Source organism: Ambystoma mexicanum, chromosome 14 (assembly GCF_040938575.1).
Source record: "Ambystoma mexicanum isolate Mex_15411 chromosome 14, UKY_AmexF1_1, whole genome shotgun sequence".
NCBI classification, from domain to species: domain Eukaryota; kingdom Metazoa; phylum Chordata; class Amphibia; order Caudata; family Ambystomatidae; genus Ambystoma; species Ambystoma mexicanum.
The window spans coordinates 636,518,478-636,540,030 of record NC_090940.1 but is presented as its reverse complement, the minus strand read 5'-3'; the positions used below and the strand labels follow the sequence as shown (position 1 = coordinate 636,540,030).

Genomic DNA, 21,553 nt, shown 5'->3' with positions numbered 1-21,553 from the left:
TGGCCCAATGCAATACTATTCTTATTCCCTCGTCTTGCATTGTAAAAGAAAACTAAGTTTAAATAGCAAAGTTAGCATGGCAGAACCAAATCAAATCCCAATATCATCGGACATGACAGCTTTCAGAGCAAAAGGAGACCCACATCACCAATCTGCCTTTATTCTGATCTAAATAGGCCATTATGTCATTTACATAATACCAGTACAGCCCGCTTTAGGAGTGCCCAAGATTCCTGCAGAATGAGCACATTATACCCAGTCGGAAATGCAATAGTATGATCATATTCTGTAATCTAAGTCAGCAAAAGCAGTTTGATGGGTATATTACCCTTGCCCCCTCCCCTCGAGGTACAGCTAAAGCTTGTTGAAAGTTAATCTCTTGCGAATGATCGGAAAGGAAAAACAGCATGCTGCATGACCAGTCTAGTTCAAACTTTTTTGATCACTCACTCTGTACCTTCAAGGTTCGCAGGAGTTGTGGGTATATATTCCAGAAAGAACATTCACACTCCAGCTCTTTTAGGGGGTTCACTAATTAAAGTGGCAAAAAGAGGGCCATCCGGCATTAACCTGCTTTGCCTCACTGCAGCAACTTGGGAATTGAAAACTTACACTGGCAGAAAGAAATCACCTGAATGAAGCAAAGATTTGACCTCTCAGAAAGTAGATGGTCTTCCTGAAGTCTTACTCGATACTGCTAGGACAGGAAGTGACACAGCAGAGTATAGCATCACACAGATTGATGCAAGTTTATGCTACACTTCACGATGCCATGCAACTGCAGGTAGGAAGTTGGAGTGGTAAGAGCAGCCATTAGGGAACAAGTAGAGTTGAAAAAACTGCTGTAGGGCAAAAACTGAGCGACTTTGTAAGGGGGCCACATTCAGCGGGCACCTGCAATCGCCACTTGTGTGTGGGATTGTGATAGGGCAACACATGTCAACTGCATGCTCAGCTTGTTCTACTGAACATTCTGCCAAGGGGCGCTTTTGTTCATGAGTCTTATCCTCCTTTAATCAAGGGCATAAATAGGCAAGTGTCAATATTACTGTAATTAGAAAAATCATATTTATTTGCATTTGTTGAGCACAGCAGACTGAAGGCATCGTGGTTCTTGTTACAGTGTTGCTTATACTTAGTTACATACAGTTCATATCCGTCGGTGTTACATAGGACGATATTCTTATTTAGTTACATACATGCATTGAGCAGTAGGCGAACCAAGTGAACAATGTTAGTTGAAGAGGGCGGTTTTGAGTATTAGCACTAATTACTTTCCACAAAATAAATCGATCCATAAGTATTGGTGATGGCTACAGGTTGAATCGTATGGCAGGTTCGAGCAGCTCACAGATCACATGCTCAGTAGACATGGCATTGCTCATGGAAACCTTTGCCATTGTAAGGGCAACCATATCGGACAGCAGCTTACCTCCACTTGCGTACTCCATAATCAAGTACAACGTTTTTTCAGTCTCAATAACTTCAAATAATTTTACTATGGAAGAAAAAAAACAGGGTTCAATTACAAACAGGCAAACAAAATAACCAAGCCTAAACCTTCGGGATTAGGACTGGGGGTCCACAATAAGTGCTCAATTCAGGGTCTCCAGCTGTGCATTAATTCAGCTAAAAAGACTTGTATTGAAGCACATGACCGCTGTGAGCATTAACAAGAGTGTTTTCTTCATGTACTAATCCTAAAATGAAAGCCAACTGTTCCAGCTGCCATGCACAGGTGGCTGAATTTCACTAACAGGTAGGTGGCATCAGGATTTTTGATAGGCCGTGTGTAGGGCAGAGAAAGACCAATTCACACTGAGAAATCAGGAGAAAACACTTTTACAAGTAGATAGTTAGAATTATAGTTTCAGGGCAGTGCATATGTCCCAAAACTCTAATCACTTTTGACTGCAAAGTTATAAATCACAAATTTAGAACTTAACCAAAACTGAATATACAACAGGATCAACTCAAACGGAAAGCCCAGTGGTTAAAGGCAAAATGAGCAATCAGTCTGCAGAATCAGTATAAATCAGTGTTTGGGACAATTTACACCCAACATTAACTATTGGCCAAACAAGAGCAGAAATCATTGCAGATATAGCGTAAATCAGACATCAAAGTTGCAATGTAACCACAAAGACGGAAGTGGCTACCGCTGGTAAGTGCCGAGAGGCGAAACAGATGCAGGCACTCTGACCCAGCAGCCACAGCAGTACTGGGTGGCTAAACAAAGTGTAAATCTGTTCTTGGGCTGTCCGAAGTGAGCCGTTCAGTGTCCAGCAGGTGCGTTCAGAGAACATGGAGTCATGGAATTGGGAGTGACCCAGGTGTCCCCGGCAGGCCAGTGGAGGGAAGAATTTATGTGGAGCCCTCTGGTTGCAAGAAAGAAGTCTGGATTAGCATTTAAAGAACAGGCAGTCCTTTCATACCAAAATTGTTCACAAAGTAGCCAAAAACAAGTCAACCCTACAGATGTTTGCCTTTACATAACAGCATTGTTGGATTGATACCAAGCGATGAAGGGACACAAGTGGAAACATAACAGGAGGGAAGTACATTACACATTTACAACCAGAGGCCACCATTTACACAAATTATACAAAATGAGTTCTGAGAAGAGACTTCTTCCATTAGCAAGTTCGCTTTGAAGCATTCCACTGATGAAAACATTTCTGTGAGTGGAGCTAGAAGGGTAAAGGCCCGAGAGAACAGGGGAGCTGATGGACCAGAAAGTAAGAGCAGCGAGATGAAAAAAAAAAGTGGAGACTGTCCAATTGGAGAGCCGGCCACTCCCATTGTGCCCAGCAACAGTACATACCCTAGCAGAAGTGTAGATTGGGACTACACCATCCTAAAGCCCGGTTTCAGCCAGTTCCCTCACAATGAGCACTGACTGGGTGTCCAGTCCAGACTACAGCAAACGTGCTTCGAGAGTTCCCTGTATACCAGATTTCCGATTGGAACGCTACATTCAGCATTCTTTACTAAAATATGGGGCCAGGGTGGGTTAGGTATATGTCTTCTTTGTGGCTTGGGTATGGAAACTATTACTCCTTTCCTGTTTATTTGTGTCGAATTGAAAGATCCGAGAAGCGGACATTTAAGACAATTGTTTAGTGCTGCAAGCATTCAATCTATTATTGAAGCCATGAAATTTTGCAGAACCTCTGAGCACCATATTGTATTTGCAGTAGCCCGTTACATTCATAGCTTAGGCTAAGCATCTATGTGCTATCTGAAAAGACCAAGGATGATGGTAGCAACGTGGTTTCTATGCAGCGAGTACACTGTATGGTGTAGTAGATAGTTATTATATGGGACTTAAATCCAGGCTGCGAGCATGCGCTCCTCTTTAAAAAGGTTAAAGATATGGCTCTTCAGACATTAAAACAAATTATGAATCTGTTGAAAAATGTAAATTGGAAAGAAAATGAATGTTTCACTCCCATTCCTTGCGTATTGAAAAATGGTGTTCTAGGTCTATTACATGTTTTTATTTTATACTTTCTGTACCGAATAAAGTATTGAAAGAGAAAAAAAAGTGCCTTTCAACGTTAGAAGGAAGGAGGATGGCTAACAAAGATGGCACAAAGGGGGTCTATTGAAAAAAAAATACTCTGCCATCAGCCGGTTGAACAAACCTCACAAAGTACCTGGGATGTTACGTAAAGATGACTACAAGTGGGACAAAGTATCCCTGTAGCACTCAAGCAAAGGTGGTTTCGGCTTCAATAGCCATTCTCTGCACTGGTAGCCATAGGGACAGACCAATGCACCGAACCATGCGAGTTCTTCACAAATCAACGATCCAGCAAAAGCAGATATGCTGGAGGACTTCACTGAGGAAAGCTGCAAAAATATTTTCCCAACAGCGCTGCAGCCCATTTACCACGAGGAGTCGGTTGACCTTAAGGGAAACCCCGTTTCTTAGGTCTTCCTCACACCATGAAACCAGGGCAGGGGAAATTAAGTACCAAAGACCTCAGAGTTGTAATGTGAAAGTTATTGTACTCATTCGTTCTTGGGGTAGCAATGTGTAGCCAGTAACGATGATACTAAAGGACAGGACTATAAAAACAAGCCCACATGTCAGTCTGATGGACCCAGGCCTCTTGGTAGGAAGGGCTGCAGAGCCAAATAGCAATTAAGGAATAAAGTAGGATCATTCTAGCCCACTTGTACAGACCGCAGGATTTCTTAAATTGATGAGATTCAGCAGGTGCTCAAAAGCATCAGACTGACCTCAGAAACGACCAATGCATTTCATCAGTTAACTGCACGACATTGCAGTACAAGCCCCACTTGCTACAGAGGAAATTGACGGATGTCTTCATGACCCCAAAGAAATGCTGGCACCAACATTTTTTTCTGCCGCTTTAATCCGTAAAAAAGGGGCAAATCATACAAGCAACACAAATTAGTCATGAATGCGAAAGCAGTGTATGTTTTTGCGTCGTTATAGGTTTGCTATACCACAGATTTTAAAACAGTGAAGTAACATTGAGACAGTCGGCGATGAGAGATTGCTCCGTGTTGCACGGTGCTCGCCCCAGACAGATGTGTTCAACCAGTTGTACACGGGATTATAGCCTGGCACTGCTAACAGTAAGAAGAATCCTTCAACTACCATTACATTTGGCAATAACATCCATTATACCATTAATAAGTGAAGGACTCCAGCTATGAAGTATTCTTTTTTAAAAAAAAGAATAATCTACCTACTTCATGTGTGTTTACTGCAACTAAGACCAGGAGAGGCGTAGCCAGGCTTGTCTGACAAGGAGGGGCCCTGAAGCCAGTGTAGATGGGCCCACCGCAGGGACATTAAATCTGTAAATGCCCACACATTGCTGCTGAGTGGGCATTTGCAGATTTGGGTGGGTCTGGCCAGCTCAGGCCCTACCTACCCCGTCTACACCTCGGCGGCAACTTTAGACTTCAAATATGCTCTTTAAGACTTGAGGCGTCAAAAGAACCAGTCTGCCATCAAATTGTTTTTTCTGAGGATAACACTTGCTTGGGACTTTGGTATTGCACTATTCACCAGCGATAAAGGCCAGACCACACACTGAATTCACTTAGAATTCCTATCGCCATCCAATGGTACCCATTTTTTAGGAAAGATAAAGGGCTGATCTAAATTAAATTAAAAGTATTCTTGGAGTAGTGCAGACCACATGACAAATACTATATTAAGAGCGCTGTAATTCATGGTCTTAATTTAAACTTTCAGGAATAGAAAATACGTTCCTACATGTGTTCACATGTAAACTGGAAAGTGAGAAAAAGCATAGGTCGTGGTAAAATAAGTCAAGCAAAGCAAAGCTGCAGAATGGAATTTACCAATGTTCGGATGGTTCAGTATTTTCATTATTCGCACCTCCCTGAAAAGCTAAAAAAAAAAAAAAAAAAGTTATTCCAAACAGCACATTTTGTAGTAGTACTTTCCCAAAACATTTTCACTTGCACTTCGAAGTGCACCTTGTTAGCATTGAATAAACATGCCAGTGGGGTTATAAATTGCGCCAGATCTTTTCAACACAATGCCCATACAAAGTACCGCACAGAACATGCGTCAGTTAGCTTGAACATCTACAATGATGGAAACAAAATCAAACACAAGGGCTCACAATAAGAATAGATTAATATCATCCGACACCTATTAGAAGTTACCAGACTCCTGCAGAGGACTTCATGAAAAGCTTACTCTTGTGGCTTGGGGATTAGGCGAAGGACCAGCTCCTAGAGGGAACCCAATAATGGCAAAAGCCAAATGTCAAAGGGGAAACTAGGGGCCCCAAGTAACTCCTTGCAGGGATCCAACTTGCGTGCATTGAACGTTTCATAATGGCATCCATTTAAGGAGGGGGCTCGAAAGGCAGAGCAGCAGAAGTCAAATTATTAAGTCACATACTTGCCTCACTTTAAAATAAGCTATTGAAAACATTCCAAGTACCAAAAACGCAATTTAGCATAGTAGAGTTTACATTTTAGGACTGCGTCTGTGGCTCTCCAAGTGGTAAACGTGATGGAGCAGCCCGGGCCGAACAAGGGGGTGGCGGCTCACAGGTGCAGCAAACCATTTTCAATACTAAAAAGAGCAGAGTTCCACACTATTGCTTAAAAAAAACACATTTATATTGAGACCAAAATATCTCCAGCTTTCTCTTCAGAAATATCTTCCTTCTCGTGCTCTCCACTCCTCCACGAGGGTCAGTCGCTTTTCTAAGCAACTAGTTGGGGGCAGATCTCTCTGCGGCCGGCGCCTCCTTCTGGAACAGCCTCCCTCTCTGAAACTATCAGAACCATCTCTGGTTGCGGAAGCAGTTCAAGACTTTCCTCTTTGCTTCTGACGTCTACTTCCACTTCTCTGCTGATCTCCAGATCTCCCGTCTGATACTGCGCTAGGTACCTTGCTACCATCTGAACCACGGACCAGGTTCCCGACCTCCAAGTTGCACACCTGCACTGCCTCCTGGCAGCCCTGCAATTGGGGCTGCATCTGAAACCCTACAGTCCCCCTACTTGCACAGAACACCTGTTTGCTCTTAACCCCTATACAGCCACCTGCTGGCCGCACTTTTGTCCTATGTCTTGATCCTATGTCTCGCACTTCTCCCCTTTTCCTGGCACTTTTTCCCCTGCACTAGCGCAATCTCAATGTCACTTGGCCTAGTAAGATCGTGGTCTTGTCCTCGCTTGCCTTGTCGCGCCTTCGTGTATAGGCGCACTATAAAATCTATCAAGAAAAGCCAAAGTGAAAAATACACTAGCCAGTAAGTACATTTTTCCAAACAGGAAGCCACAATGTAACGAAAAGTTAGCAAAAACATGTCTTGCGTCATTAAACAGCCCTACATGATAAGGTAACCAGAATGTAAAGTTTTTCGATCAGGCATTCAAGTTCGGAAGAGAGCAATATTGCTAACAAGGACAGTCTTTGGCAGGATAGAGTTACCACAAAGCCAAAGTGCCCCCAGGATGACGTTCTGGAGGGAGATCATCAAGAGTAGGTGCATGAATCAGCCCAGGGATGAAAAAAGGTCATGACTAAATCCCGCCAGTACCATGTTAAGGAGAACCTTCCTTTCTGTGCTAATTCCTCCCACCTTAGAGACCGCAAGTACCATGTTAAGGAGAACCTTCCTTTCTGTGCTAATTCCTCCCACCTTAGAGACCCCAAGTACCATGTTAAGGAGAACCTTCCTTTCTGTGCTAATTCCTCCCACCTTAGAGACCCCAAGTACCATGTTAAGGAGAACCTTCCTTTCTGTGCCAATTCCTCCCACCTTAGAGACCGCAAGTACCATGTTAAGGAGAACCTTCCTTTCTGTGCCAATTCCTCCCACCTTAGAGACCCCAAGTACCATGTTAAGGAGAACCTTCCTTTCTGTGCCAATTCCTCCCATCTTAGAGACCCCAAGTACCATGTTATGGAGAACCTTCCTTTCTGTGCTAATTCCTCCCACCTTAGAGACCCCAAGTACCATGTTAAGGAGAACCTTCCTTTCTGTGCCAATTCCTCCCACCTTAGAGACCGCAAGTACCATGTTAAGGAGAACCTTCCTTTCTGTGCCAATTCCTCCCACCTTAGAGACCCCAAGTACCATGTTAAGGAGAACCTTCCTTTCTGTGCCAATTCCTCCCATCTTAGAGACCCCAAGTACCATGTTATGGAGAACCTTCCTTTCTGTGCTAATTCCTCCCACCTTAGAGACCCCAAGCTCTTTTGTTGAACTTAGGACTTACTTTAACTCATGAGTGGGCCCTTTTTCTCACTCATGTTTCCCCCCCCCCCCCCAACTCCCTTCAGTGCAGTGTCACTGAAATCATTTGGATTTCTCTTAGGGTTTAAATACCTCTTGAGTTAACGACACTTCCCAAAAATAGTCAAGAGAAATTGATCTTACTTACCTTTTTCCTTTTGTAGGTCCAGCACACCATTTTATGTGGTGTCCTGGGGGCAGGGGGTTACTTCGCCCCTTATCCTACTTTGTAATATTTTGTGTTACCCTCAATACTTTAAATGGCTCGTGGCAGCGCTTACATTTTTACTTCGTGTGCTTTTTTTTACTGCAGGCTGAACCCTCTGTTGCAGTACAGCACCGATGGGTGTCCATTTAGTCAAAATGGCCCCAGTCTTCTTTTTTCACCATTTTCTGTTTGCGAGGTCTTTGACTTTTACTCTCTGCGTTGACAGGTTTAAGCCCTTTGGGTTTTGCCTTTGGCGGGCCTCAGCCCTGAAGCCCGTCCCTGGCTTATGTCTGGAAGGACAGGACGTGAGGGAGGGTTCCCAAACTCCCGTCCTTTGTCTCTAGGAGTGCTGGAATGAAACCAGTTCTGACTGGCCGGTTGGCTGTCCGAAAATAACAGCCACGCTGTGCATGAATGGGAAAACCTTCATAAAAGGCAAGGGTTTTGGGACTAGATGCAGAGTCAACCACTGGAAGAAACGGTTGTATACGAATTGTTCGTTTTACAACTGCTCAAATGACAATTGCCCTTTTCACAATTGACAGAATTGTGAAGGTCAATTGTACCATATATGTGGGGGGAAACCCCCCACAACGTCTATATATCAATTGTGAAAAGGTCAATTGTGACCCTTTAAATTCGGTAATACCGAAGAAACATCCAAAGAAACCGTGCAGAGAAGCCAGCTGCAACCTCCTGGACCTTGTATTGCCCTGTGAAGCCCTGCTGCTCTGCTGACCTTTTTCACCTCAACAGAGAAGCTCCGTATGGAACGACTTCTCCCCTTGGGTTAGTCGGACCAACTAACCCCGAGACCAACTCCACTTTGGCGCAATCCCTGACTTGCTGTGCCCCTCCGTTGCTGAAGAAGCCCAATGCCAGGGGTAGAGTGTCCATAACCAAGTGAAAGGTCTGCCGTACAACGAATTCGGCCAAAAGCTCCAGGAGCCCCCTAAGGACACTCCAGAAGCAGAAAATCCCAATCCAGAGTCCCCTCACCAGAGTCCAGGACTTAGGAAGCAAGTAAAGTCCAAACTGAGATATTCGATCTCCATCAGTGCTGCTTGAAAGGCACAGAAATTGCGGAGTGCCACTGAATCGAAGAGAGGCCGCGGCTGCTGAAGTCCTTCCCGAGTACTGCCGAATTAGCCCTGCAGACGTCCTCCCGCATCTTGTCCCCACGACTGAGGTTCAGAAACCAGGGCCTGCATGGCTGTAGCAAGACTGCATCCAGCTGGACCACCGTCGTTCTAACCAGAGGTACTGTTTGGGCTTGGGGGTACTCGCCTTCTTGCCTTAAGTCGTGCTGTCTCACTTGAGACTTGCTTAACTTTCCAAGTTGATTTCAACTCCCATTTGCACAGGCCTAAAAGCTTGTGTCTTCAGTGATTTCCTTTGCACCATCTGACTTTGTTAAAGACGTATCCAAGAAGGGCATCAGAACTATAGACTTTGTCCAAATGACTTTGGCTGTCCTGGCTCCTTAAAGGCATCCTTTTCATACATTGACTTGCACTGCTTGTCCCTCATAGGTTGTAATATGTTGAACACTTAGTGTTGGGAAAGGCTCATCTAGATTTCATTGGAGAATTCCAACTGTACTTTTAAAAGAAAGCAGTTCCGAGCTGAGTTCGTCTGCCCCAGAACTCTGTTGTGAGAGGACGTGTTTCTGCAGCAGTGCTCCATTTTCACTGCGTTTCATTGCGTTTCACCTTTAAGAAAAAAAAAAAGCCCAACCGACCTTCAAAAAGCCCGTGGCCGCGCGGAGCGCGCGCGGAGTTCCGAGCTGAGTTCCAGTCTGCCCCAGTCCGCTCCGGGAGCAGAGGGCTGGGGGCTGGCGGCTCCACCAAGGACTCGCGGTCTGAGGGACTGAAGTGCTACAAGGACCTAGAGGTAGGATCCTTCCTGTTTTCCTGTGTCTGCTGGCGCTGGTGTTGACCTCACGAACCATAGGCAGTTTTTTTCTCACCGCTCTGTGCTCCCTGCTGTCCCCCGGATTTCCCACTACCGTCGGCTTATTATTGGCGGAAAGCTACTGACTTGGTTCCTCCCTCCCCCCCCATCCCCACCACTCATTTTCTTTTCTCCCTCTTCCCTTCCTTTCTTGCCCCTTGTCCCGTCCCTTGCTTTCTCTCTGTTCTTATCCCTTTCCCATTTCCTGCAAGCTTTTTCCTCCCCGCCTCTTCCCTTCCCTCTTCTGCCCTTCCCCACTGCCGTTTCTCTCCCCTCTCTTCCCCCCCACCCCCCTCTCTCCCCTGCCCTACCTGCGATGGAGGAAGATCTGGACCAGCGTCTCCTAAGGAGCCGCACAAAGAAAACTCTAATGACGGCGCCTCTGTCGGTGCCCAGCAGCGCCGCAGGCTCCGTCCCGTTTCTGCACCCGGCGAGAGTGTTAGCGGCCAGCAACCCGCTTTCTCGAGAAAACCTGGGTCAACCTGACACAAACCTGGATAACGCTCACCCTGGGTTCACCAAAGAACCCTCTCTGACTGATAGAGATAACGACCACGGTCTGAACCCACCCCTCCATCTGGTGGGCCTAAGCAATGTATCCGTACTATCTACTTTCTGCCCGCCCGTGGCTCCACGGACTTCTCTGTCTCTACAGGCCCCTAAAGACAGAGCACTTGGAGGCCGACTGGGCCAGCGGCAGTCTTTGGACACTGAACCCTTCATGGCCCACCCTCGTACCGCCTCGGCGAGTGACCACCCCTGTGCGGGGACCGGAGGGCCCCTGTCAGGGGGTCTGGGGGTGGGCCCAGCTGCAAGTGAAGCGTTACGCGACACTCAACTTTCTCCAAATCCGCCTGCTCCTCCGGCAACCAACTTCCAAGAAAATTTAAGTGTCTCCGACCTGTCTCAACAGCCACAAGATGCTCAGCGGTCACTCCACCTGATCACCAACCTTTCCGCCCAGGCCCCGCTCCTCATTTCACATGTTACCCCGGAAGCCCAGACCACTACGGCCCTGATTCACCCTGCCGTGCCGGGTAGCCGGGGCTCTTTCTACCGCGGCGGTGAAGGGCGTCCAGAGAACCCAATGGCCTCTGCCAAGACAGGCCAGCACCCCGCTCCGGACGCTCTCACACCACCAGGGATGGGTGTGCCGCCAGCCCCTCCCGGCAACATCCCTGACACCGGGGACTCAAGGCCGTCCGTCATCCTACCCTCAGACCTGCATAATCTTCCAATTTCCTCGAATCTCCCTCTGGAGGAGCTTAGTGAGGCAGACTCTGACCCCTGTTCTGTAACCTCAGACAAGAGCAGCCGTAAATTGACAACTCACCAAAAGAAAAAAAGACCGATTTTCAAAAAAAAAGTCAACTCGGCATCCAAGTCCATAGATTCACTGTTTACTGTTAAACCTATAGCCGTCTCTAGACAGCCGAAAAAGGCTGTTTTGCAACAAGGCCAGAAGAAGAAGACCCACACACAAGCCACTTTACCGATTCCACTTTTGTCAAATGCTCTGCTGAATCTCTTTCAGACGCAAGGCAAAAGGAAACTGTCTAATGACTCAGAACTTTCGGATGCGGAAATTCTTGAAGTCCTGGATGAGACTCAGGCATCTAAATCTAGGAAAATCTCTACTCTCGTCAATTCCCAGAGCTCGTTTCCCGGGCAAATCCCGGCTTCAACTATACCGCCCCTCGGTCCACTAGCAAACTCCTCCCCGCGATCTGAATTAGGACTCGCCCATCTGGACATTTCGACCTCAACCGCATCCGAAGCTGTTCAACTGATTGCACCACCGCTAGCCACGCCAAGTCGGCAGGTCCCAGCTCCAAGTCCATCAGACCTCGGTCAGGCGAAGGTTCCATCACTACCGCTTCCAAGGCCGGCGGTCACTACAACGTTCAGCCCATTAAGCAACAAAAGGGCCTCATACCAGCCCCTTTCAGAAATCTTTGACTTGCTACACACCAAAGGCGGGCCACAAAGAGAAATGTCGCCTCAACCCTGGTCAGAGAACCATCTGACGACTACGTTGCCTGCTGCCAGGCACCAAGATCCCCGGACTCAGTTACCTCAAACAAGGGACCTAAATCTGAGGTCCTTTAGCACGTCTGACTCTGGAGAGTGCAATACTAGGCGCAGACACTCACTAGCGAACGCGGCGGCTCCAGGCCCAAGGGACAAGGGACTTGACAGCAAGCGGAAGAACTGATTTCTCTTCATTACCTCAGAAAGACCCACTTAACACCAGAAAAGATCTCAACAATAATGTCGGCAATCACCATCTCTTTGGCCCCGTTCTGCAAGCTGTATGAAACGCTAAGTGACGTTTCCAAAGACAACACGGCCATTTTAGCAAGTATTCAGTCGAAGTTAACCTTCTTAGAAGGCTATATAACAGCTATCGACTTAAAGTACGAATCTCCGCCCACAACAAAAGAGGCGGTACCCTCAGCTGTGGAGCGGTCTGTGGCCTCGTCACCAATACAAGGCCCTTTACCACCACTGATAAAGCACAAATCTACACAGACGACTCAGTCAAAATATCCAAATGAAATTGCTCCAGTGTTCCTACACAAAGCAAAAGTGTCCCAAACATCCAACCTGTCTACATCTACTTTAAATCTGGCCTTGGGAACTTGCCCAGGCTCGATCCAACCCCTGTCTAAAGGAAAGAAAATCCTGAAATTAACCGGGATCGATCAACCACTCTCTTTAGCCGACAATCCAAATGATCATAGCCCCCCACGAGAGGACTTGCCTTTCAATCCTAGAGATCCCGGAAGTTCGGCTGAAAATGTCACACGCTCAGGCTCCGTGATGGACCTCACCCAGTCCCCGAGACCGATAGCAGTCTGTTCGACCTCAGGTATACAATCCCCAACGCTGCCTGGCAAGGGGTATTCCGCTCTTGCGAATGTCCCTATTCCTTGCGAGACTAACTTGAATCCCAGAGCGCCTCCTCACTCCAGCCGGAGGGAGGCCCCTGAGCTGAACAAATCGACGAAGATCCAACATAATGAAGCTCCTTCAAGATATTCAACAGATTCTCAAAATAGACCCAGGACGAGAACTCTCGGCCAGGTCGTCATCGCAGGAGATGCAGACATCCAGAAGCGCAACAGATAAACACACCCTCCGCACAAGGGATAATTCTACCCGCCTCTTTAAAATAGAGCAACTTTCCAGCAAAGATAAGTACATCATCCTGAACAGAAAAACTGTGCTAAAAATTACATCGACTACACCTTCGCTATGCAAACTAAATTCGGATGATTTCAAAAGGGTGGAGCCTTATCACAGAGACAATAAAGCTAAAGCCTACTTGCAGATCTATTCGTCTGCAACTCAAGATATAGGCCCCCGAGCTTGCGACGAACTTAAAGCGCATGGCCTCTTACTGTCAGAGCTAAAGACCCCGGCCCTTAAGAATAATACACAAGACCAACATTCTACAAAAGGAAGACCTAGTGTCCATAGTCCGTCCCAACGGCTTAACGATCGAAGAGACACATTGAAGGCACACTTTCTCTATCCATCAAGAACCCGGAAACCGAGGCAAGACTCACCTGAACGCCCCATAAGACCCGCCGGGGACTCTCTGGATCCATCTCCACGGCCATCTCAATTCTCCAAGCGGTCTATTGACACTCAAGACCAAGCCAGACAACGTCTACGGCATTCCCCATACCAGCGACCTCGCATGGCGCAAAGAAAGCTAAGCTGGAGAGATCAATCTCCACGAAGAGATCATGCACCTCACAGATCGGGTGGGCAACCCAAACTACCACCGTCGCCAGTTCCGAAAAAATCTGCTCCGCAAACTGGCCCTTGGGACTGGATAAAAGGGGCCCTATCATCCCACCGTCTTAGATAGCAATTACCCAAAGAAGCCGACGCCCATCTAAGTGATAAACTTTTGTCACTGGCCTCCTGGAACACCAGAGGTCACGCGCATCTGACTGACCCCAATACCTTTGACCTGGGCCACTTTGACATCTTCTGTTTGCAAGAAACTTGGCTCCAGGATACACCCTCTATGGACGGGTACGACATTGTGATCTCGCTGGCGACAAAAGGGCTGTTAGGCCGTCCTTCAGCAGGTTTGCTCATTGGTGTACGGTCAGATCAAAATCTAAAAATGCTCAGGACCATAGCCAGTTCATATGGGGTACTGGCAGTCCTAATTGAATGGAACCCTGCTTCGGTACCTCTAAATCGCCGGTCAAAGCAACCTTCATCTCCACCACTCGCTTTGATCACCACATACTGGAACCCGCAAAGAACCACAACGCAACTCTTCTGCCAAACTATGGCAGAGGTCATTGATGAGATCCTTATTGAATGGAACACTCCCTTCATATTGGTATGCGGTGACCTCAACGCGAAGTGCAGCCAGCAGAAGACAGTCCCTAAAAAATCAACCGAGACAACGCAAGCAGAGCACAGAGGACAAGCATGGATGACCCTCATGGCATCCCGGAACCTACACAACGTTGCCTGGATCCGTGAAGGACAGACGCCTCTCCCGACCTGGGAGAGGGGCCGGTCGACAGCCACATTGGACTATATTTTTGCGTCTCAAGCTCTGTGTGCTGCAATTCAAGACTTCAAGGTGGTTAAAACGGCCGCCAGCGACCACAACTTGCTCACCACTTCTTGGAGCTCTTCAGCAAGGCATTCAACTTATTATTTACCATCGATTGAAACAAATCCCCAACAATCACGCTTGCGACTGACCCTGGCCAACATTAGAGCTATCACCGATCAGTACGTGGCCGAATTTGGGATTGATCAACTTTCCATACCATCGCCCAGGCCGGACTACCTTCCCCTGCTCCTAAAGTATAGACATCATCCGGCAGTGGGCCTAGCTATCCCTAAACCTTGCAACCACCAGTATGACATGGAAACTGCGAGGAAGAAAAACAGCTTGAGAAATCTGAGAAGACGTGCAAAGACCATTAATACCGTAGAGGCATGGGATCGCTGGAGCACTGGAAAAAAAGCCTACAAATCATGGATCAGGGCACGTCGTGCTGTTTTATACCAACAGGACGCAGAATCTATGATGAAAGTCCTAAATGCAAAAAAAACGGCAGATTTCTGGGACTTGGTAAATGCTACGCAAGGAGCCACAACTTACAATATGAGCAACTCTGTTGCGGAACAAGTTTGGGTCACGTTCTTCACTGAGCTATTCGCCAGCCCAACCCAGGATATGATCCCGTCCTTTGACACCACCGGAGCCCCCTGGATCGACCTTTCCCTAATATCAGGCATAAGTACAGCCATTCAAAAGTTAAAATCATCCAGAGCCCCAGGCCCGGATGGCCTGTCGAACATAGATCTAAAGAAGCATCCCGTGGAATGGGCCGCCTTTATGAGCATTCTGTTTGACCACTGTAGATCTACCAGACAGATCCCATCATCATGGTGTAAAGCAATCATCATACCTATCTTCAAACATGGAAGCAGAGAAGTACCGGAAAACTACCGCCCGATTGCCCTATTGGACATAATGGGAAAACTATTTGCCACCCTTCTTTTGGATCACTTCCACCGCTGGGAGAAAATAGCTCCCTGCAGCGATCCCTACCAACTAGGCTTCAAGAAAAACGGCAGCACCACATTGAACATCTTCATACTTTCAATTCTAAATAAGGCAGGGAGCCCCTGCGGTGTATGCGGCTTTTATTGACCTTTCTCAGGCGTTCGACAAAGTGGACCGACCTAGACTATGGAGAAAGCTGGAAAACTGGAAGTGTCCTCCGGCGATACTACACCCTATAATAGCCCTGCATACCAATACCTCTCTTAACGTCCGTCTAAATAAACAGGGGGCCCTGTCCAGAAATATACAGGCGCATAGAGGTGTTAAACAAGGCTGCCCTCTGGCTCCGGCACTTTTCGTGGCTTTTTTGGGGGACTTCAAAGATTCAGAAGCGTTGGTGCGATGCTTCCCCCCGAAGTTTGGCAATCTTCCCCTGTCCCGCCTCCTATACGCCGATGATATGATTTTGTTTGATCAAACGCCGATCGGCCTCCAAAGGCAGTTGGACAATTTGGCAACCTATATGACCACCAATAGTCTACAAATAAATCAGACTAAAACTAAAATTATGATCTTGTCCTCTGCACGCCACCCGCCGAAACCCACCGGGTCTTGGTCAGTCTGCGAAACCAGAATTGAAGTGGTCCATCAATTTAAATATCTAGGTGTGCTCCTAGACGGGTCGTTACATGAAATCAAAATGCAGCAACACCTCTGGACCAAAACAAAACAATTGACTTCCCAATTACGAGCACTCGACAGGAAGTTTGGCAAATTCTCACTAATGCCGGCCATCAATTTCTATAAGGGTAAAGTGGTACCCTCTTTGACCTACGGCATGGATGCCATGTTCACCGTACCTTCCCAACTATGGCGGAAACTAGAGGCCTACATATGGAAGTCCCTCTTAGGTCTGCCGAACGCTATTCCCATAGAAGCAATCAGACGAGAGCTGGGCCTTTTGTCTCTAAGCGCCACCGTTAGTGGGGCTGCACTGGCCCTATTCAGGAAAACATTAATTAAAGACAGTCTGCCAATCTTCAAAATAATTGGGCAGGAACTCGAATCAACCACTACCAAGTCGGTCCAAAAGTGGGTCTATCTTCAAAAAACCAAACTGGAAGGCCTGCAATGCTCACTCAATGACCTGATAACGAATCCACAAAGAGTAAGTGAAAAACTAAAACTGCAGGACTGGATCACCACCGTGGACAAAGCAGCCTCCACCAAGTGCTTAAACCATCTACCTCCAACCTATAATAAATTGAAACTTCTCATGACGTACTGTCTCCAATTTCCAGATAAAAAACTACGCGCAACATTTTTAAGGGCTCGCTTAAATCTGCTCCATACCCGTGAAATCTTAGGAAGAAGATTGCAGGCCAGCTCAATTACATGCAGATTGTGTGAAGACCCTGGCTCTGTGGAGAACATCCGCCATCTGCTCCTAAATTGCCCGGCTTTGAACGACATTCGCGCCCCATTTTTGACTCCGCTTTGGCATGACTCAGTCTTGATCGAGGAGCACACGTGGTGGTGCCGTTTAATATCTGGCGAGAAGTCTCGATGGGCGGTAGTCACGGCCAAAATATTAGAAGCAGCCTTTATTAAAATCGGCGGCTTAGCCAGTGACCGGCCGAACATGGCTGTTTAATTGATGTTTCTGTGTAACCATTGAAAAATTTCTGTGAAGCTGAGTCGCTGGGCTGTAACTTGGTGAACCTTTCTTCTTCTTTTGATTTTCATTTACTGTAACTATCAACTTCTTGTAAAAATCATTTTCCTTTGATTATACACAAGTAATAAAAAAAAAAAAAAAAAAGAAAGCATGTTCTAACCTTTCTATTTTTTCGGTAACCTTTCCTTTCTGAAACTCAGTCTACAAAGTATATTGGTGTTCTATATAAATGTAATACTATCCTTGTTATTGAAGTCACTTCAGGATGCAGGAGACATGTGTTGGCATATCCAAAGACGATTCACGAACTTTGACTGTTGAAGTTATTCCAAAGTTTGCTTCTCACAAAGAGTTGCCTTTTTAAAGAATGTGTTATTAAAACTGATAAATAACTATTTAGAACTGAAACCTTGAGCGTGTTAGGCAAGATTGTATGCAGTACCCTTAGGGTGCACTACAACAATCCTGACCTCCTGGCAGTATTAACCCAACCTTTGGTATAAGTCTGTACTACACAGGTTGGTAGTGTGGACGAGTAGCCAGGCTCATCTCAAGAGGGGCCAATGTGAGCTGTACGGGAGTTACAGAGGTTCACATTGACAAGTATTCAAGCAGATACTTGCACACAGGGTTTCTTAATAAAACACTTAATTTACCAGTCAGTTAATATTAGCCTTCTTCAGAAGGGAGCACTGTGAAACACCACACAAATATACTTCAAAAGTATAACTAAGTTCAGGATCAATAAATAACCATTTGCAATGGCATACAGCAGAGACACCCACCCACAGGTGACTTGAATTGTTAGGGTGCTGACAAATGTATTACTGCTGGCATTCAGATTTAGTTAAGAGAAGGCAAAAAGAAAAGATTAGAGCAAACAAGGTACCACAAGTATTTCTTAGGCAGGGAAATACTTTCAGATCCCCCATTAAGAGTAAACCAAGTCATAGTCAATAAGCAGGAGTCTATAAGGGCTGAAGCACTTCTTTGAAGTTAAGTAGAAAAGTCTTTGCACAATATTTCAGAAAACTGAAGAAAGTTGAATCCATGTAGGGCCACAAGCGGTTAGACCTGCGAGTAGTAGAAGATGTAAGCAACTCTACAGCAAAAGGTACATTCTTAGACTTTGTACAGTGCATTTAAACTGAAAAGATGCAGTAAGGGACTCCCGTTCCTGTGCAGATCTCGCTGTTCCTGGCCCTCAGTCGTGGGGACAACGGGGGACTCCTCCACTGCCCTGGGATTGTCAAAACGTGCAACCGGCAAACCACTTTCAGTGGCCGTTCAGTGTTTCAGCTCCTCGCGTCTACTGCACAAAGCAACACTGTGGTTCCTGGCTTTAGAGATTGGCTTTCCTTGCTTCTGCGGACCCGCACCCTGTTGAGGGGGCTCAGGCTCAATCAGTCCTTCCTGGGAGCCCGGAGGATCTTCCTGCAGCTCTTGCCCAACGTAAAAGCAACGCACACAAACTGGTGTTCCGCTCCCTGGCTCTATGGTTTCCAGCAGCAACTGTAGAAATTCAACCAGCTCTGAGATTGATGTCCAGGTGGCTTACTTTGGAGTTGAATGGTCCCACCAAATCAAGGGAGAAGTCGTCTTGCAGGAGCTTCTCTGTCGATGCAAACTTGGTGTTTCGGCACTGCAGCAGGGCTTCACCGGGCAAACCAATGGTCCAGGCGTTGCAGCAGGTGTCCTCTTCAAGTTCTTCTTGGGTTCTTTCGTCCAGTGGTAGAGTGCCTTCAAAGCCAAAAGACTTGCCTTTTATAGAGTTCTCCCCTTTCATTCCAGCCTAGCTGTCAATCACCCAGCAGGGTGGCTGTCCTTGCCGGACAGTCAGCCAGCCAATGAGAGTGCATTTGGGTCTCCTAGGAGACTAGGCACAGGGAGTTTGGGGCACCTCCCTTACTTCCTGCCTACCCCAGACACTCCGGAGGCAAAACTAACAAAGGGACCAAACCGGGTTTGGCACGCAGAGTAAATCTCAAGAAGGATCTTTCCACAAAGAAATGGCAAAAAAAAGACCAAGGCCATTTTGACAAAAATGGCACCCTTGGGTGTTTCACTGCAGCTGCGAACACGGCCCGCGGTAAATGCACGCCATGGTAGTAAAAAACGAAACCGCTGCCACCAGCCATTCAGTGAGGAATGGCTAACAAAAAACTTACATGAGAAGTTGGACAAAAAGGGGATAGGTAACCCCTTCAGCACCCTTTTGTAAAATAGTGTGTGCTGGGTGTAGAAAGTTACAAAAGGTAAGTCAATTTCACTTCACTACACTACTCTGGGAAACAGTTTATCCCAGAATAGGTATTTAAACCTTAGGGACATCTAAGAGACTTCCCTGTGTCACTGCATTGAAGGTGCTATGTGCAACAATGTGAAAAGATGCCGCCTATGGAGTTTGTCAGACTCCACAACCAAAGGAAACGGTACAAAAATCACATTAAAACAAGAGAGTGTGGAAAAAGAGGGTCTTACTCTCTCCAGGTTAAAAAATATCAAGTCCTCAAAATCCAGCAAAGTTGCTAGGGGTCTCTAAGGTAGAGGGAATTGGCACATTTCTGATAATTCTCCCCAACACTAAGTGTTACTTTTATTGACCGATTTCATATGTACAGCTCTACATTTACCCCTGGCTGGTCAGTCACACTACCAACGTATGTAGTACAGACCTATACAAAAAGGTGTTACCCAATACCAAGCAGATAAGTCTTGTGTAGTCTCACACTGTCTGCACCAATTCTCATCCAACATACCACAATATCCTGGGGCTCTCAAGCATTTCAGCAGGATGTGGTTGCTCATTTCCAGAGATAATTCATCATGGGTTGTTCATTAACCAATTTAGACTCCATTGCTGGACAGGACACCCAGACCTTTGAAAAGGACCATTATTCAGGATTTGGGGATTCCGAGATCAGGGGCTGGGGACACAGGAGCGGAGAGTTGGCTTGGCACCGGTTGCCAGGGATGCAGGGTTCTCGCATCGTCCTCAGGCACAGGATCCAACTTTTAAGGCAATTCTAACGAGACCCTGGCAAATAGCGAATATTGAAGAAATTGCACCTGAATGGAGGCAGTCACAAATGAAGGACTAGCAATGCATGTTTGGGGGTGCACACATAGGATTCGGAGCAGCATGGCCCTTTGGTTCCATCTCCCCCGGTCTGGGCAACTCCAGAGTACTGTGATGAAAATTCTCAGGTCAATTCAACAAGCCTACAGGGCTAAGTCAAGGGTAATCCAATTTAGGGTCCGGCGATGCAAGCACTGTCAGCAGCTTCAGAGAGACGAGGCCTTAGTGGAGACTCAGTGGTTACCATCGGATATGGGGAAATTAGCATTGCTGTGGGGTCCTTCTGGACTTCGATTTAGAAGCTCTGACTCTCCAACAGATTCTTTAGGGCATGAAAGGATGCTAGTGCAAATCTTTGGTCGTTCCTCAAACATGGCAGGTTTGGACATCCAGCTGTAGACAAGGTGAGTGGTCAAGGGGTCTGCTTTAATTCTTCATTGGAACTAAGTTAGCACCATACCCAATCACACACCAAGCATGATTCAAACAGAGGGATGATTTGCTGTTGAGGGATTTCTAGAATCTGACCGGGTGGACAGATTTAAGGGGAGACCTTCGTTAGACTGAACAGGGCAACTCAGGGGTTAGCCAAAACCCAATTAAGGCAATCATAGAGAGCAGTCAACAATAGTCTCATGTGAGAGTGGAGTCAGCGGTCCACAATGAGTCCATGGAGAAGCCTGGTAGCCAGTGAGATGGAGGGTAGCCAAGCAACCAGTCAGCGCAGCAAACAGTCAGCGAGAGGGAGAAAGGAGAAAAGGAAGGTCTTTAGTGGCTTCCAGAACTTCAGGTGGTCCAGCTAAAGTTTGAGAGGGGCAGGGAGGCCCCTGCAGAGGAGAGAGAGAGATCTGCCTCCCACTCTCTGCCTAGAGAAGCGCCGGACCCAGTAGCTGAGGGAAGGGCTCGAGAAGGAAGGTATTGTGGAAGAGCTGGATGTAGTGTGGGCTCCAGCCCTAGGAAGCCTTGTGAACGGTGCAGATCGTCTTGAACTTGATCTTTGCGGCCACCGGGAGCCAGTGAAGAGATTTCAGGGCTGGAGACATACAGTCCCTGGGCTTGAGGCCAAGGATATGTCTTGCAGTCCTGTTCTGGATTTGTTGCAGAGGGAGGAGAATAGAATAAGGCAGATTGAGAAAGAGGCTGTTGCAGGAGTCCAGCCTAGAGAGAACCAGGGCTCTGCAGACACTGAGCTTTTGGGGGATGGTGAGAAAAGGAATATAGCATAATAGGATTATGTGTGGTGAGAACACATCCCCGACCATTGCAACTGCAAAGATCTTACAGCGTCTTAAATTAGAGGGCAAAG

General features: G+C 46.9%; 1 protein-coding gene across 5 annotated transcripts in view; it reads right to left on the bottom strand.

Annotated features, from left to right (window-relative positions):
* MARK3 (microtubule affinity regulating kinase 3) overlaps positions 1 to 21,553 on the bottom strand; it is a 606,883-nt gene that overhangs the window by 424,563 nt on the left and 160,767 nt on the right. For all 5 annotated transcript variants that reach the window (XM_069638126.1, XM_069638125.1, XM_069638123.1 and 2 more), the window contains exons 4-5: positions 5,350 to 5,398; positions 1,433 to 1,498 (exon numbers count right to left, since the gene is read on the bottom strand). In XM_069638126.1, coding sequence (XP_069494227.1) covers positions 1,433 to 1,498; positions 5,350 to 5,398 — 115 coding nt within the window. The remainder of the gene's footprint in view (positions 1 to 1,432; positions 1,499 to 5,349; positions 5,399 to 21,553) is intronic.